Source organism: Salvelinus namaycush, chromosome 25 (assembly GCF_016432855.1).
Source record: "Salvelinus namaycush isolate Seneca chromosome 25, SaNama_1.0, whole genome shotgun sequence".
Classification (NCBI taxonomy): domain Eukaryota; kingdom Metazoa; phylum Chordata; class Actinopteri; order Salmoniformes; family Salmonidae; genus Salvelinus; species Salvelinus namaycush.
This window is the reverse complement of record NC_052331.1, coordinates 6,124,197-6,140,497: the sequence shown is the minus strand read 5'-3', so window position 1 is coordinate 6,140,497 and position 16,301 is coordinate 6,124,197. Positions and strand designations below refer to the sequence as shown.

At 39.2% G+C, this 16,301-nt stretch overlaps 1 protein-coding gene across 1 annotated transcript; it reads right to left on the bottom strand.

Moving 5' to 3' along the window:
• Positions 1–4,246: 4,246 nt before the first annotated feature.
• LOC120020567 (zinc finger protein 2-like) lies at positions 4,247–5,054 on the bottom strand (the record flags this gene model as incomplete). Its single annotated transcript, XM_038964272.1, has 2 exons — positions 5,051–5,054; positions 4,247–4,782 (listed from the first exon to the last, which is right to left on the bottom strand). Coding segments are annotated over exons 1-2 (540 nt in total), but the record flags the coding sequence as incomplete, so codon positions are not given.
• Between the last annotated feature and the right edge of the window lie 11,247 nt (positions 5,055–16,301).

Genomic DNA, 16,301 nt, shown 5'->3' with positions numbered 1-16,301 from the left:
AGAACCCGTCACCTGCTATGTAAAAGAGACAGAAGACTGCACAATGGTCAATGCTATCCGGGATCCTTGGGACATCCCTACCCTAAACCCTTCCTTAACCATTTTAAATGTCAACTTCAACGGGCTAGGGACATCTCAAGGATGTATCTCTACCTGAAAATACATTATCTAAGTGATTGATAGTTGGTATTCAGCAGTCATAAAGCCTTATTTACTTTAATAACCTCTAATGAGTCTCCCTCCCGGATCCGGGATCCTCCTCATCAAAAAAGCTGACTAGCATAGCCTAGCCTAACGCGACAGGGATATCATATAATATAATTTCGTGAAATCACAAGTCCAATACAGCAAATGAAAGATAAACATCTTGTGAATCCAGCCATCATTTCTGATTTTTAAAATGTTTTACAGCGAAAACACAATATATATTTATATTAGCTCACCACAATAGCCAAACACACAACGTTTCCACCATGTTTCCACCGCATAGGTAGCTTTCACAAAACCCACAAATAGAGATAGAATTAATCACTAACCTTGAACAACTTCATCAGATGACATTCTTATAACATCATGTTATACAATACATTTATGTTTTGTTCGAAAATGTGCATATTTGAGGTATAAATCGTAGTTTTACATTGCAGCCACCATCACAAATAGCACCAAAACAGCCAGAATAATTACAGAGAGCAACGTGAAATACATAAATACTCATCATAAAACATTTATGAAAAATAGATGGTGTACAGCAAATGAAAGATAAACATCTTGTGAATCCAGCCAATATTTCCGATTTTTTAAGTGTTTTACAGCGAAAAACAATATATATTTATATTAGCTCACCACAATAGCCAAACACACAACGCCATATATTCACCGCCAACATAGCTTTCACAAAACCCAGAAATAGAGATAAAATTAATCACTAACCTTTGGACAACTTCATCAGATGACAGTCTTATAACATCATGTTATACAATACATTTATGTTTTGTTCGAAAATGTGCATATTTATAGCTACAAATCCTGGTTTTACATTGTGAATACGTAGCCACAATGCACCAAAATGTCCGGAGATATTTTGGACAGTCACCTAATCTAACCAAAGAACTCATCATAAACTTTACTAAAAAATACATGTTGTACAGCAAATGAAAGATACACTGGTTCTTAATGCAACCGCTGTGTTAGATTTTTAAAAATAACTTTAGTACAACATACAGCATGCAATATTGTGAGACAGCGCCCTACAATTCTCCGCCTTGTTGGAGCCAACATAAAACACAAAAATACGAAATAACATCATAAATATTCTCTTACTTTTGATGATCTTCCATCAGAATGTTGTGCAAGGAGTCCTAGTTCCAGAATAAATCGTTGTTTGGTTTTAGAATGTCCATTTCTTCTGTCGAATTAGCAACTTTGGCTAGCCATGTGGAGGACACATGTCCAAGAAATCGTTGCGCCTGGAACGAAAAATTCCCAATAAACGTCCCAATAAACGTTGAATAAACTGGTCAAACTCGGTTGAAAAATCCTACCTTATGATGTTTTTCTCATATGTATCCAATAAAATCAGAGCCGGAGCATTTCGTCGTGTATACGTAACGCATTTCAGAAGACAATGTGGAGTTCCCCTGTGCGCAGTTGAAAACTGACAAAAGAGCGGACCTGTCACTCCAAAAGCTCTCATTCGGCCTCACATCAAGCTAGACACCCCATTCAACCTTCTACTGCCTGTTGACATCTAGTGGAAGGCGTATGAAGTGCATACAGATCCATAAATTTAAGCCAGTTGAATAGGCAGGCCCTGACACAGAGCCCCATTTTCAGAATTTTCACTTCCTGTCTGGAAGTTTGCTGCCAAATGAGTTGTGTTTTACTCACAGATATAATTCAAACAGTTTTAGAAACTTCAGAGTGTTTTCTATCCAATAGTAATAATAATATGCATATTGTATGATCTAGAACAGAGTACGAGGCCATTTAATTTGGGCACGATTTTTTCCCAAAGTGAAAACAGCGCCCCCTATTAAGAAGAAGTTTTAATGAACTACTAAAATAGTGATTTTGTCAGACAGCAGCTCTACACTTTATTGACTGACTGATCCATTCATCCTTCCATCCCTCCTCAGCCTTCCTTTCCTCTGAAGACCCAGTGAGGGTGGAGCTCAGTCAGGGAGCTGTTGAGGGACTGGTTAGGAAGAACACTTCTACAGCCAGAGAGGTGAGAGGTCACACATGGTTTAGATGGTAAATATTTATGTCCCATTAGCGGTTCATCACGTCAGCAAAAGGGAATATGTTTATATACATTTGTGCAAATTGTCCACTGGTATTGGTGTAATTTCTCACCCCTTTTGGCTATATGAAAGTGCATTTCCCCTCAGGCACACACATTTGTTCTTTGTTATTACCCGAGCCGCTGCCTCTTCGCCCCTTTATCATCCACAAGGCGAGGTCAGTACAGGTACATTAAATCTGGGACCGAGAGACAGAATCTGTTTTTCAATCTCAAGGCCATCAGACTGTTAAATAGTCATCACTAACACAGAGAGGCTGCTGCCTACATACACAGACTTGAAATCATTGGCCACTTTAAGGAATGGAACACTAGTCACTTTAATAATGTTTACATATCTGGCATTACTCATCTCATATGGATATACTGTATTCTATCCTATTTTACTGTATCTTAGTCTATGTATTACTCATCTCATATGTATATACTGTATTCTATCCTATTCTACTGTATTTGTCTATGCCACTCTGACATTGCTTGTCCATGTATTTATATATTCTTATTCCATTACTTAGATTTGTGTGTATTAGGTTTTTGTTGTGAAATTGTTAGATATTACACAAGCATTTAGTTATATATTACTACACTGTTGGAGCTAGGAACACAATTTAGCTACACCCGCAATAACATATATATGTGACAAATAACATTTGATTTATTATGAAGGTCATTTGTGTAAATGTACTTTTCCCCACTCATCTCTTTACATTGCTGATGCATATTTGGTGGCCTGACTGCATCCAGACTATGTCAAAGGCCCATCCTGGTAGATCTGAACCTAATGCAGCTTGGAGTGATCAGATGACAGAAGTCACATTTAGGTGCCAGGTGTAACTGAGGCCATAGATGCTCCATATCCATTACTTTGAGTGTTTTTATATAATATGACTAAATTTGTTTATTTCTGTGTTGCAGCGGCAGTCAAGAAATGGAACAGTAGGGCCACAGAACATGACATAAGGAGAGCAGTGGGAGACCATCCACCACGCCTTCAGCTGGCTTGAAAAGCGGGATTGATACTGTTTTTCATACTAAAAGGGACCAAGAGTCTGTTGATTGGGTTCATTTGTTGAACTCAAATCAAGCTTTATTTATACAGCACATTTCAGACATGGATGCAACACAATGGCTTCACAGGGAAAAAAAATACACTCTTAAATATTACCTGGACCAGCTCAGATGAAACACCTTCCCACTAACGAGATGGACAAGCCAGCACAGGTGTAACACATACTGACTAACGAGGTGACACCAATCAGTGCGCCCTACGTGCTAACGACCACCAATTAACTTAATGGCGAGGCATGGAATAATAAAACATGTCAGGCTGAATGTTTGAAATATGAGGTAATTTGAAACATGCTTCTTCAGTAGTGGAATAAAGACAATTAGCACTTGAATGTTGTCAAGAAATGCTGGAGTGATGTAGGATTGTTAATAAAATTGATTATAGACCAATTTATTTTCCTGCGTCCATGTGTATAGGCTGCAAGTACATTGAAATTAAATTGTTTTCAAGTCATTGAAAAAACTACCCGAAAATACATCTTTTGAACATTCACTTTCAACTACAACCGAACATATATTGAACGTTGGGCATAGTCTTCTTTTCAATGTCTTTTGAATTACATGTTGCTAAATGGGAATAGGGCAATATTGTGACATCATTAGAATACTGCTCCTACAATGTCAAAACATTCTATATTGTGACGTGACTAAAATACTTCCACAATATTAAAAACATTCTACATTATTTCATTGATATCATGAAACAACTCAATGTATTTTCTGATGTTTAGTCAGAGATCTTTTATCAGAGTATCTCTTCCCACATTGATTACAGCTATGAGAGTTCTCTCCTGTGTGTGTTCTCTGGTGAGATACCAGGCTGCTTAGCTGAGTAAAACTTCTCCCACATTGATCACAGCAATAAGATTTCTCTCCTGTGTGTAATCTCTGGTGTACAGTCAGAAGGCCAGATGAAGCAAAACTCTTCCCACATTGATTACAGCTATAAGGTTTCTCTCCTGTGTGTGTTCTCTGGTGTGATATCAGGCTGGTTGAATGAGTAAAACTCTTCCCACATTGAGTACAGCTATAAGGTTTCTCTCCTGTGTGTGTTCTCCAGTGTTTTGTCAGACAGCCAGATGTACCAAAACCCTTTCCACATTGATCACAGCTATATGATTTCTCTCCTGTGTGTATTCTCTGGTGTACTATCAAGCTGTTTAGCAGAGTAAAACTCTTCCCACATTGATCACAGCTATAAGGTGTCTCTCCTGTGTGTGTTCTCTGGTGTTTTGTCAGACAGCCAGATGTACCGAAACCCTTTCCACATTGATCACAGCTATATCTTTTCTCTCTTGTGTGTATTCTCTGATGTATAGTGAGACAGCTTGACTCAGTAAAACTCTTCCCACATTGATCAAAGCCATAAGGTTTCTCTCCAGTGGAAATTCTTTGATGTATTTTAAGGTCTGATGAAGAGTTTAATCTTTTCCCACAGTCAGAGCAGCAGTGAGATTTCTTCCCTGTGGGTCTCTGCTGGTGTTTCTTGAGGAGTTCTGATCTGGAGAGACTTTTCTCTGCCTCGTCAGCATCATGGTGTTGTTGAGGCTCCACAGAGGATCCACGATAGTCCCGTCTCTCTCCTGTGTGAACGACAAAGTCAGACAGATGGTTAAAGGCCCACAACAGCAGAAATCAATTGTTTATTTGAGATCAAAGGTGATGCCCAGAGCATACCCATGAAGTTGTACAACAATTGACGCATGTTAAATTATATGACGATAGTCTTGTTTTCACAGTAGTAACATCGATGATTGTAGGCTAGAAATAAGTTATTCGAGTTGTTGAAACGTTAAGCACTGTGCCAGACGACTTTTGGTCTCCAATATAGGCCCTTTTCTGTGTTTGCTAAAATTGCAGCATGAGGGCAAAGCACAAACAATTTGAATGCAGAAACACGTCCCTGCTAACGAGGAAACCGATAGTTATGGATGTAGTATATCTGCCTGGAGCAAAAATGGTGAGCAAAGATTTTAGTTTTTCACGATGTATTCTGAATATTACAGCGCACTATCAGTGCAAGATCAGGAGTGCTACTCAAGGAAACTCACATTAAGGTCTGTGTAGCTATTCACTAATTCACCACCGTGGGGGAAAACTCAGGGGAGTTCTCATCGGCTGACAGCAAAAATAGCCTCCATTTCCAGGTTGCTTATGAGTGCATTTCACATTACTTTTGGATTATAATTGTAAGGCTCGCTTGAATGTCCTGGTTAATATGTTTGTGTTTTTGTCGCAAATAAACTGCTATATACTTTAAAAACACTTAACCAGTAAAATGCTCTTTGGCTAGCTTTAACATCAGCCATAACTTCACCTAACAATAACATAGACCTACTGTAGAACCCATAACTTCACCTAACAATAACATAGACCTACTGTAGGATCCATAACTTCACCTAACAACAACAACATAGACCTACTGTAGGACCCATAACCTCACCTAACAACAACATAGACCTAGGATTATAAATCATTTAATATTTCAGTTGAAACATGGAAACTAAAATGTCTGTCATGACATTTCATAACCAGATAATTTTGTGAATAATCCCACTAGGCTACTCTGTAATGTGTTGTCATTCTAAATGTCCTGAATAAAGGAAAACAGCTATGTGTGTTGTACAATAGCCTATCCATCAAGGAACAGTTCTCTACACATTATGAGCTAAGTATCTCTGTGTCCAAACAGACAAACGAGACCCTACTGTAAATCAAGCAGACAATAACACATTATAAACACCAATTTGTTAGGGATGTTGGATCCAACATGGAGCACGGCATAACTGTCTTTACATGAGTAATGAATGAAGAAGCACTTTGGTTGTTGTTGCATGTCGTGATGTTTGTCATGTGACTGTCATTCAGAAAATGATTTCCTGGATCAGCTGATGATAGTTAAACATGTGACTGTAACAAAACAGCTACAGTATTAAGAATGATGTGTAATTATTATAAAACCGCGTTAATGACAGTATTCATTTGGGTGTTGTCAATAAAGTTAAGGTGACTCTCGGTTACAACCATTGGATTTAGCAACCCCTGAAATGATTTAGGATTTCTGTTCCCATGAAAACTGTTTTCCCAGCGTAACATAAGGAGACACTAAATGTTCCGTAGTTAGAGTGCATTTTTAGAGATCTGAATACAAAAAACTGTCCGACAGCAAGATCCAATATTTAAGTTGAAGTTCATCATATGACAAGCGTAACGTTATGACTATAACTACTCTTCCCAGAAGGAGGGAAACTAGGTACAACATACTATTAAATCCACATGTTATGACTATAACTACTGTTCCCAGAAGGAGGGAAACTAAGTACAACATACTATTAAATCCACATGTTATGACTATAACTACTGTTCCCTGAAGGAGGGAAACTAGAGACAACATACTATTAACTTTAAGAAACAAAGAGATCTTCTGTTGATTCTGACAATTAATCTTGATGGTTGTAAAGTCGTCTCAAATAAAACTGTGAAGGACCTCGGCTTTACTCTGGACCCTGATCTCTCTTTTGACGAACATATCAAGACTGTTTCAAGGACAGCTTTTTTCCATCTACGTAACATTGCAAAAATCAGAAATTTTCTGTCCAAAAATGATGCAGAAAAATTAATCCATGCTTTTGTTACTTCTAGGTTAGACTACTGCAATGCTATACTTTCCGGCTACCCGGATAAAGCACTAAATAAACTTCAGTTAGTGCTAAATACGGCTGCTAGAATCCTGACTAGAACCAAAAAATTGATCATATTACTCCAGTGCTAGCTTCCCTTCACTGGCTTCCTGTTAAGGCAAGGGCTGATTTCAAGGTTTTACTGTTAACCTACAAAGCGTTACATGGGTTTGCTCCTACCTATCTTTCCGAGTTGGTCCTGCCGTACATACCTACACGTACGCTACGGTTACAAGACGCAGGCCTCCTAATTGTCCCTAGAATTTCTAAGCAAACAGCTGCAGGCAGGGCTTTCTCCTATAGATCTCAATTTTTATGGAATGGTCTGCCTACCCATGTGAGAGACGCAGACTCGGTCTCAACCTTTAAGTCTTTACTGGAGACTCATCTCTTCAGTGGGTCATATGATTGAGTGTAGTCTGGCCCAGGAGTGTGAAGATGAACGGAAAGGCTCTGGAGCAACGAACCGCCCTTGCTGTCTCTGCCTGGCCGGTTCCCCTCTCTCCACTGGGATTCTCTGCCTCTAACCCTATTACAGGGGCTGAGTCACTGGCTTACTGGTGCTCTTTCATGCCGTCCCTTGGAGGGGTGTGTCACTTGAGTGGGTTGAGTCACTGACGTGAACTTCCTGTCTGGGTTGGCGCCCCCCCTTGGGTTGTGCCGTGGCGGAGTTCTTTATGGGCTATACTCGGCCTTGTCTCAGGATGGTAAGTCGGTGTTTGAAGATATCCCTCTAGTGGTGTGGGGGCTGTGCTTTGGCAAAGTGGGTAGGGTTATATCCTTCCTGTTTGGCTCTGTCCGGGGGTATCATCGGATGGGGCCACAGTGTCTCCTGACCCCTCCTGTCTCAGCCTCCAGTATTTATGCTGCAGTAGTTTATGTGTCGGGGGGCTAGGGTCAGTTTGTTATATCTGGAGTACTTCTCCTGTCTTATCCGGTGTCCTGTGTGAATTTAAGTAGGCTCTCTCTAATTCTCTCTTTCTCTCTTTCTTTCTCTCTCTCGGAGGACCTGAGCCCTAGGACCATGCCTCAGGACTACCTAGCATGATGACTCCTTGCTGTCCCCAGTCCACCTGGCCGTGCTGCTGCTCCAGTTTCAACTGTTCTGCCTGCGGCTATGGAACCCTGACCTGTTCACCGGACGTGCTACCTGTCCCAGACCTGCTGTTTTCAACTCTCTAGAGACCGCAGGCGCGGTAGAGATACTCTGAATGATCGGCTATGAAAAGCCAACTGACATTTACTCCTGAGGTGCTGACTTGCTGCACCCTCGACAACTAATGTGATTATTATTATTTGACCATGCTGGTCATTTATGAACATTTGAACATCTTGGCCATGTTCTGTTATAATCTCCACCCGGCACAGCCAGAAGAGGACTGGCCACCCCTCATAGCCTGGTTCCTCTCTAGGTTTCTTCCCAGGTTTTGGCCTTTCTAGGGAGTTTTTCCTAGCCCCCGTGCTTCTACACCTGCATTGCTTGCTGTTTGGGGTTTTAGGCTGGGTTTCTGTACAGCACTTTGAGATATCAGCTGATGTAAGAAGGGCTATATAAATAAATAAGATTTGATATGATTTGATTTGATTCATCACATACAGTTGATTTGATTAAACACATACAGTTGATTTGATTAAACACATACAGTTGATTTTATTAAACACATGGGGTGTGTCTATATGGAAAAATACACGTCATAACATTTCAACCAATCAATTGGTAGAAATAAAATATTATTTTTTTAAAATCTGGGACAGCCCTAGAACATACAGTGCATTCAGACCCCTTCCCTTTTTACACATTTTGTTACGTTACGTTCTATTCTAAAATGGATGACATTTGACATAATGACATCATGACATCACAATACCCCATAAAAGTGAGAAAAAAGTTTAGAAATGCTTGCATACCAGTGGTTTTATCTCTCTAGGTCATGCCAGTAGGTTACAGTAGGTTTTGTCTCTCTAGTAGAGGTCGCCCGATTATGATTTTTTAACGCCGATACCGATTATTGGAGGCCCCCCCCAAAAAAAACGATACCGATTAATCGGCCGATTTTTAAAATGTATTTGTAATAATGACAATTACAACAATATTGAATGAACACTTTTTAAACTTAATATAATACATCAATAAAATCAATTTAGCCTCAAATAAATAATGAAATATGTTCAATTTGGTTTAAATAATGCAAAAACAAAGTGTTGGAGAAGAAAGTAAAAGTGCAATATGTGCCATGTAAGAACGCTAACGTTTAAGTTCCTTGCTCAGAACATGAGAACATATGAAAGCTGGTGGTTCCTTTTAACATGAGTCTTCAATATTCCCAGGTAGGAAGTTATAGGTTGTAGTTATTATAGGAATTATAGGGCTATTTCTCTGTATACGATTTATATTTCATATACCTTTGACTATTGGATGTTCTTATAGGCACTTTAGTATTGCCAGTGTAACAGTATAGCTTCCATCTCTCCCCTCGCCGCTACCTGGGCTCGAACCAGAAACACATCGACAACAGCCACCCTCGAAGCAGCGTTACCCATGCAGAGCAAGGGGAACAACTACTCCAAGTCTCAGCGCGAGTGACGTTTGAACCGCTATTAGCGCGCATCCCGCTAACTAGCTAGCCATTTCACATCGGTTACACCAGCCTAAACTCGGGAGTTGATAGGCTTGAATTCATAAACAGCAGGGCTGCTGGCAAAACGCCCGAAAGTGCTGTTTGAATGAATGCTTACGAGCCTGCTGGTACCCACCATCGCTCAGTCAGACTGCTCTATCAAATCATAGACTTAATTATAACATAATAACACACAGAAATACGAGCCTTAGGTCATTAACTTATCTAGGATAGGGGACAGCATTTTCACGTTTGGATGAAAAGCATACCCAAATTCAACTGCCAGCTACTCATCCCCAGAAGATAAGATATGCATATTGTTAGTAGATTTGGATGGAAAACACTCTGAAGTTTCTAAAACTGTTTGAATCATGTCTGTGAGTATAACAGAACTTATTTAGCAGGCGAAACCCCGAGGACAAATCATTTAGATTTTGTTTCTTTGAGGTCACTCTCTTTTCAATGAAATTTCATTGGGAAACCAGATTTCTAAGGGACCTGCTTGCAGTTCCTACCGCTTCCACTGGATGTCAACAGTCTTGATAAATTGGTTGAGGTTATTCCTTTGTGTAATGAAGAAGTACGGCCATCTTGAACGAGAGTCACATTAAGTGTCCTGTTAGATAGAAGCTCGTGACCAGAAAGCTGGCTATAGTTGGTTTTAATCCTGTATTGAACACAGATCATCCCGTCTTCAATTTTATCAATTATTAACGTTAAAAAATACCTAAAGTTGTATTACAAAAGTAGTTTGACATTTTTTGGCAAAGTTTACAGGTAACCTTTGAGATATTTTGTAGTCACGTTTGAGCAATTTGGAAGCAGTGTTTTTCTGGATCAAACGCGCCAAATAAATGGCCATTTTGGATATATATCGACGGAATTAATCGAACAAAAGGACCATTTGTGATGTTTATGGGACATATTGGAGTGCCAACAACAGAAGCTCGTCAAAGGTAAGGCATGAATTATATTTTTATTTCTGCGTTTTGTGTCGCGCCTGCAGGGTTGAAATATGCTTATCTGTCCTTGTTTACTATTGTGCTATCCTCAGATAATAGCATCGTTTGCTTTCACCGAAAAGCCTAATTGAATTCTGACATGTTGGCTGGATTCACAACCAGTGTAGCTTTAATTTGGTAACTTTAATGTGTGATTTAATGAAAGTTAGATTTTCATAGCAATTCTCATAGTAATTAATTTGAATTTGGCGCTCTGCATTTTCTCTGGCTTTTTGCCAAATGAGACAGTAGCGTCCCGCCTAAACTCAGATTTTTGGATATAAATATGAACTTTACCGAACAAAACATACATGTATTGTGTAACATGAAGTCCTATGAGTGTCTTCTGATGAAGATCATCAAAGGTTAGTGATTCATTTTATCTCTATTTCTGCTTTTTGTTACTCCTCTCTTTGGCTGGAAAAATGGCTGTGTTTTTCTGTGGCTATGTACGGACCTAACATAATCGTTTGGTATGCTTTCGCCGTAAATCCTTTTTGAAATCAGACATGTTGGCTGGATTCACAACAAGTGTAGCTTTAATTTGGTGTCTTTCATGTGTGATTTCATGAAAGTTTGATATTTATAGTAATATATTTGAATTTGGCGCTCTGCATTTTTACTGTCTTTTGGCCAAGTGGGAGGTTAGCGTCCCACATATTCTAGAGAAGTTAATATGGTCGAATACAGAAACTATCATCTCGAAAACAAAACATGTATTCTGTCAGTGAAATACGGAACCGTTCCGTATTTTATCTAACGGGTGGCATCCATCAGTCTAAATATTCCTGTTACATTGCACAACCTTCAATGTTATGTCATAATTACGTAAAATTCTGGCAAATTAGTTCGCAATGAGCCGGGCGGCCCAAACTGTTGCATATACCCTGACACTGCGTGCAATGAACGCAAGAGAAGTGACACAATTTCACCTGGTTAATATTGCCTGCTAACCTGGATTTATTTTAGTTAAATATGCAGGTTTACAAATATATACTTCTGTGTATTGATTTTAAGAAAGGCATTGATGTTTATGGTTAGGTACACGTTGGAGCAACGCCAGTCCTTTTTCGCGAATGCGCACTGCATCGATTATATGCAACGCAGGACACGCTAGATAAACTAGTAATATCATCATCCATAGCCCCGTGTGGCTCAGTTGGTAGAGCATGGCGCTTGCAACGCCAGGGTTGTGGGTTCGATTCCCACGGGGGGCCAGTACAAAAAAAAGTATGAATGTATGTACTTGTAAGTCGCTCTGGATAAGAGCGTCTGCTAAATGATGTAAATGTATGTGTAGTTATAACTATTGATTGATTGATTGTTTTTTATAAGATACGTTTAATGCTAGCTAGCAACTTACCTTGGCTTCTTACTGCATTCGCGTAACAGGCGGGCTCCTCGTGAGGCAGGTGGTTAGAGCATTGGACTAGTTAACCGTAAGGTTGCAAGATTGAATCCCTGAGCTGACAAGGTAAAAATCTGTCGTTCTGCCCCTGAACAAGGCAGTTAACCCACCGTTCCTAGGCCGTCATTGAAAATAAGAATGTGTTCTTAACTGACTTGCCTAGTTAAATAAATACAAAAATCTGCAAAATCGGCATCCAAAATGACCGATTTCCGATTGTTATGAAAACTTGAAATCGGCCCTAATTAATCGGCCATTCTGATTAATTGGTCGACCTCTACTCTCTAGGTCATGCCAGTAGGCTACAGTAGGTTTTATCTCTCTAGGTCATGCCAGTAGGTTACAGTAGGTTGTAACTCTCTAGGTCATGCCAGTAGGCTACAGTAGGTTGTATCTCTCTAGGTGAAGCCAGTAGGCTACAGTAGCTTGTAACTCTCTAGGACATGCCAGTAGGTACAGTAGGTTGTAACTCTCTAGGTCAAGCCAGTTGGTTACAGTAGGTTGTATCTCTCTAGGTCATGCCAGTAGGCTACAGTAGGTTGTATCCAAGTGGTTGTAACTCTCTAGGTCATGCCAGTAGGTTACAGTAGGTTGTATCTCTCTAGGTCATGCCAGTAGGCTACAGTAGGTTGTATCCAAGTGGAAACAATTATAAACTCAATGTGGAAAGTGTCGAATTTGGTCAACAACAAAATGAATGGCTTATTTGCTACGTGAGGTTTACTTGATCCAACAGAAGTTTTGTAATGCTTAAGTTGTTATGTGGACACGTGACATACCGACAACTTTCATAAAAACACTATAGGAGTTGTCTCCAGATCGCTATGCATATTCATGCTAGTAGCTTAGCATCTCTCTCCATTGAATACAGGTGGTTGACGACAACAACCCTCATAGAATATAAACAATAGATTACAATAACAAGATGTATCCACCAATCCGAAGACAGGATAGGCGGGAGCTAGACAACCCACAGTGCCGCTTTGTGGACAACGACTCCCCTTGTTAGGGCGGAGAGACATCTTGTCAGTATATCCATAATCTTTGGTGTAGCCACCCCAACTCTCGCATGGCACTATTGGGGGGCACGGTGGGTAGTAAAACATCACTACATGACAATCACTACATGCCGTGCCCCCCAGTCTGCGGTCAGCAGATAGACCCTTCTCAAATATATATGTTAAGTCACTTTTTGGAAACGGAACGGAGAAAACAAGGGGTAGCTTGTTCTCTAAGTCGTCTGATTTTAGACATATCAGTCATCATCCTAGGGCCCTCCGTTGAAGAGGTATTGACAAGCGAACTCCGAATATCCTAAGTGAAAAACAAATTTAAGGCGGTACTTACTGGTGTTAATCAGATCTCCTATCTCCACATCTTCATCTTTCAATGTGACAGTAATCTCTCCTTCCTTCTTCACTCCAAAAACTTCAGCCTCTTTCACTGTAAAGTCTTTCTCTTCTTCTTTCACTGTAACAGCCTCATCCTCAACTTATTTTTTTACTGTGACATCCTCTTCTTCCTTCTCCTCTTTCACGACAATGTTCAGCCCCAGAGCTTCTTTCTCCGTCCAGTAGACCGCCTCTTCTTTAGCAGGAGGGGAGAAGCTTAGGGAGCTCATGTTCGGGGATGTTAGCTAGCTAGCTATCATTAGCGACTAGGCTAGTGCTAACTTACCCAGCCAGCTACTATATCTGACAAATAAAAAATAACGTAATATTAAATTAAATAGGTTAACAAGTAGATACAACAGACATGTGTCTAAAACACAGTCGTTAATATACACCGAAAGCGTATAAATATCTTGAATCTTTCAGCTATGTTGGCTAGTGATGTACCGAGGTGGTTGACCAGCTGTTTATGAAGAACCGCAGCATCGCCTGAAAGACGCACATCGCTGACTGGAGTGGATAACGCAGTTGAGGATCATATTTTATTTTCAGACAAAGATTATTTTTTAAATGGATTTAATTAAATAATACTATTATATTGAGACATACAAAGACCTGAATGTGTTGATTGATTAGTGCGAATAAAAAATGTTCACTACAGCACATTTAAGGCAGTTTTATTAAGTCATACTAAATCTAAATAAGTAGCTAGCTACTGTAGGTCTATACTGCTCCTACATGGTGTAACAATACATCATGTAGATGTATATAATGAACAGACTAGGTCCATACTGCTCCTACATGGTGTAACAATACATCATGTAGATGTATATAATCAACAGACTAGGTCTATACTGCTCCTACATGGTGTAACAATACATCATGTAGATGTATATAATGAACAGACTAGGTCCATACTGCTCCTACATGGTGTAACAATACATCATGTAGATGTATATAATGAACAGACAAGGTCTATACTGCTCCTACATGGTGTAACAATACATCATGTAGATGTATATAATGAACAGACTAGGTCTATACTGCTCCTACATGGTGTAACAATACATCATGTAGATGTATATAATGAACAGACTAGGTCTATACTGCTCCTACATGGTGTAACAATACATCATGTAGATGTATATAATGAACAGACTAGGTTCTATCCTATTCTACTGTATCTTAGTCTATGCATTACTCATCTCATATGTATATACTGTATTCTATCCTATTCTACTGTATCTTAGTCTATGTATTACTCATCTCATATGTATATACTGTATTCTATCCTATTCTACTGTATCTTAGTCTATGCATTACTCATCTCATATGTATACTGTATTCTATTCTATCTTAGTCTATGCTGCTCTGACATCGCTCTGACATTAGATATTACTGGACTGTTGGAGCTAGAAACACAAGCATTTCGCTACTCCTGCAATAACACCTGCTAAACAAGTGTATGTGACAAATAAAATGTGATTTGATGTATATACATTTGAAGTCGGAAGTTTACATACACCTTAGCCAAATACATTTAAACTCAGTTTTTCACAATTCCTGACATTTAATCCTAGTAAAAAATCCCTGTTTTAGGTCAGTTAGGATCACCACCATTTTAAGAATGTGAAATGTCAGAATAATTGTAGAGAGACTGATTTATTTCAGCTTTTATTTCTTTCATCAGATTTCCAGTGGGTCAGAAGTTTACATACATTCAATTAGTATTTGGTAGCATTGCCTTTAAATTGTTTAACTTGGGTCAAACGTTTCAGGTAGCCTTCCAAAAGCTTCCCACAATAAGTTGGGTGAATTTTGGCCCATTCCTCCTGACAGAGCTGGTGTAACTGAGTCAGGTTTGTAGGCCTCCTTGCTCGCACAAGCTTTTTCAGTTCTGCCCACAAATGTTCTATAGGATTGAGGTCAGGGCTTTGTGATGGCCATTCCAATACCTTGACTTTGTTGCCATTTTGCCACAACTTTGGAAGTATGCTTGGGGTCACTGTCCTTTTGGAAGACCCATTTGCGACCAAGCATTAACCAGTAATGCTTTAACGTAACAAAATGTGAGCTAACAAAATACTGAGCTATATTGCGTGTAAAAATTATGGGAAAATATATTATTTTATACTAATACAATTGCTCAGATAAAGAGATTTAGTTTAACATGTAATTCTCAAAGGTATGGGGTCTGAATTATTACCACACATGTTTTCAATACTCCAGCACTCCTTGGTAGGATAACGACACTGAAATGTTTTATGAGATTAGAGAACGTATTGGGTGGGATCTTAGACCATTCCTCAATACAGAATCTCTCCAGGTCCTTCATTTATTTTGTCTGCGCTTATGGGCTGCCCTGTTCAATTCAAACCCCATGTTTTCAATGGAGTTCAAGTCCGAGGACTGAGATCGCCATTGAAAATGTTGATTTTGTGCCCAATTAACCGTTTCTTTGTGGATGTTGATGTGTCTTGCTGGAAGATCCACTTATGGCCAAGTTTCAGCCTCCTAGCAGAGGTAACCAGGTTTTGGGCTAAAATATCCTGGTAGTGGGTAAAGTTTATTTATTTATTTTATACAGTAATTTTTGCTCATCTTTATCTAGGGTATCAATAACTAGGGGCTTATTTTGTTATCTTGTTATTTGACTGAATCAGAAATACAGATGTGGAGTAGATGTAGTTTGTTTTAAATTCTCATAAAAAATCTGAACAAATCAAACAACACTTGTTGGTCTTTGTACGTGTTGATATACTATTCATATTTAATGGAGAGAAAAAAACGTTTCCCTAAACTGCTTTATAATATTATAATACAAAGAAGA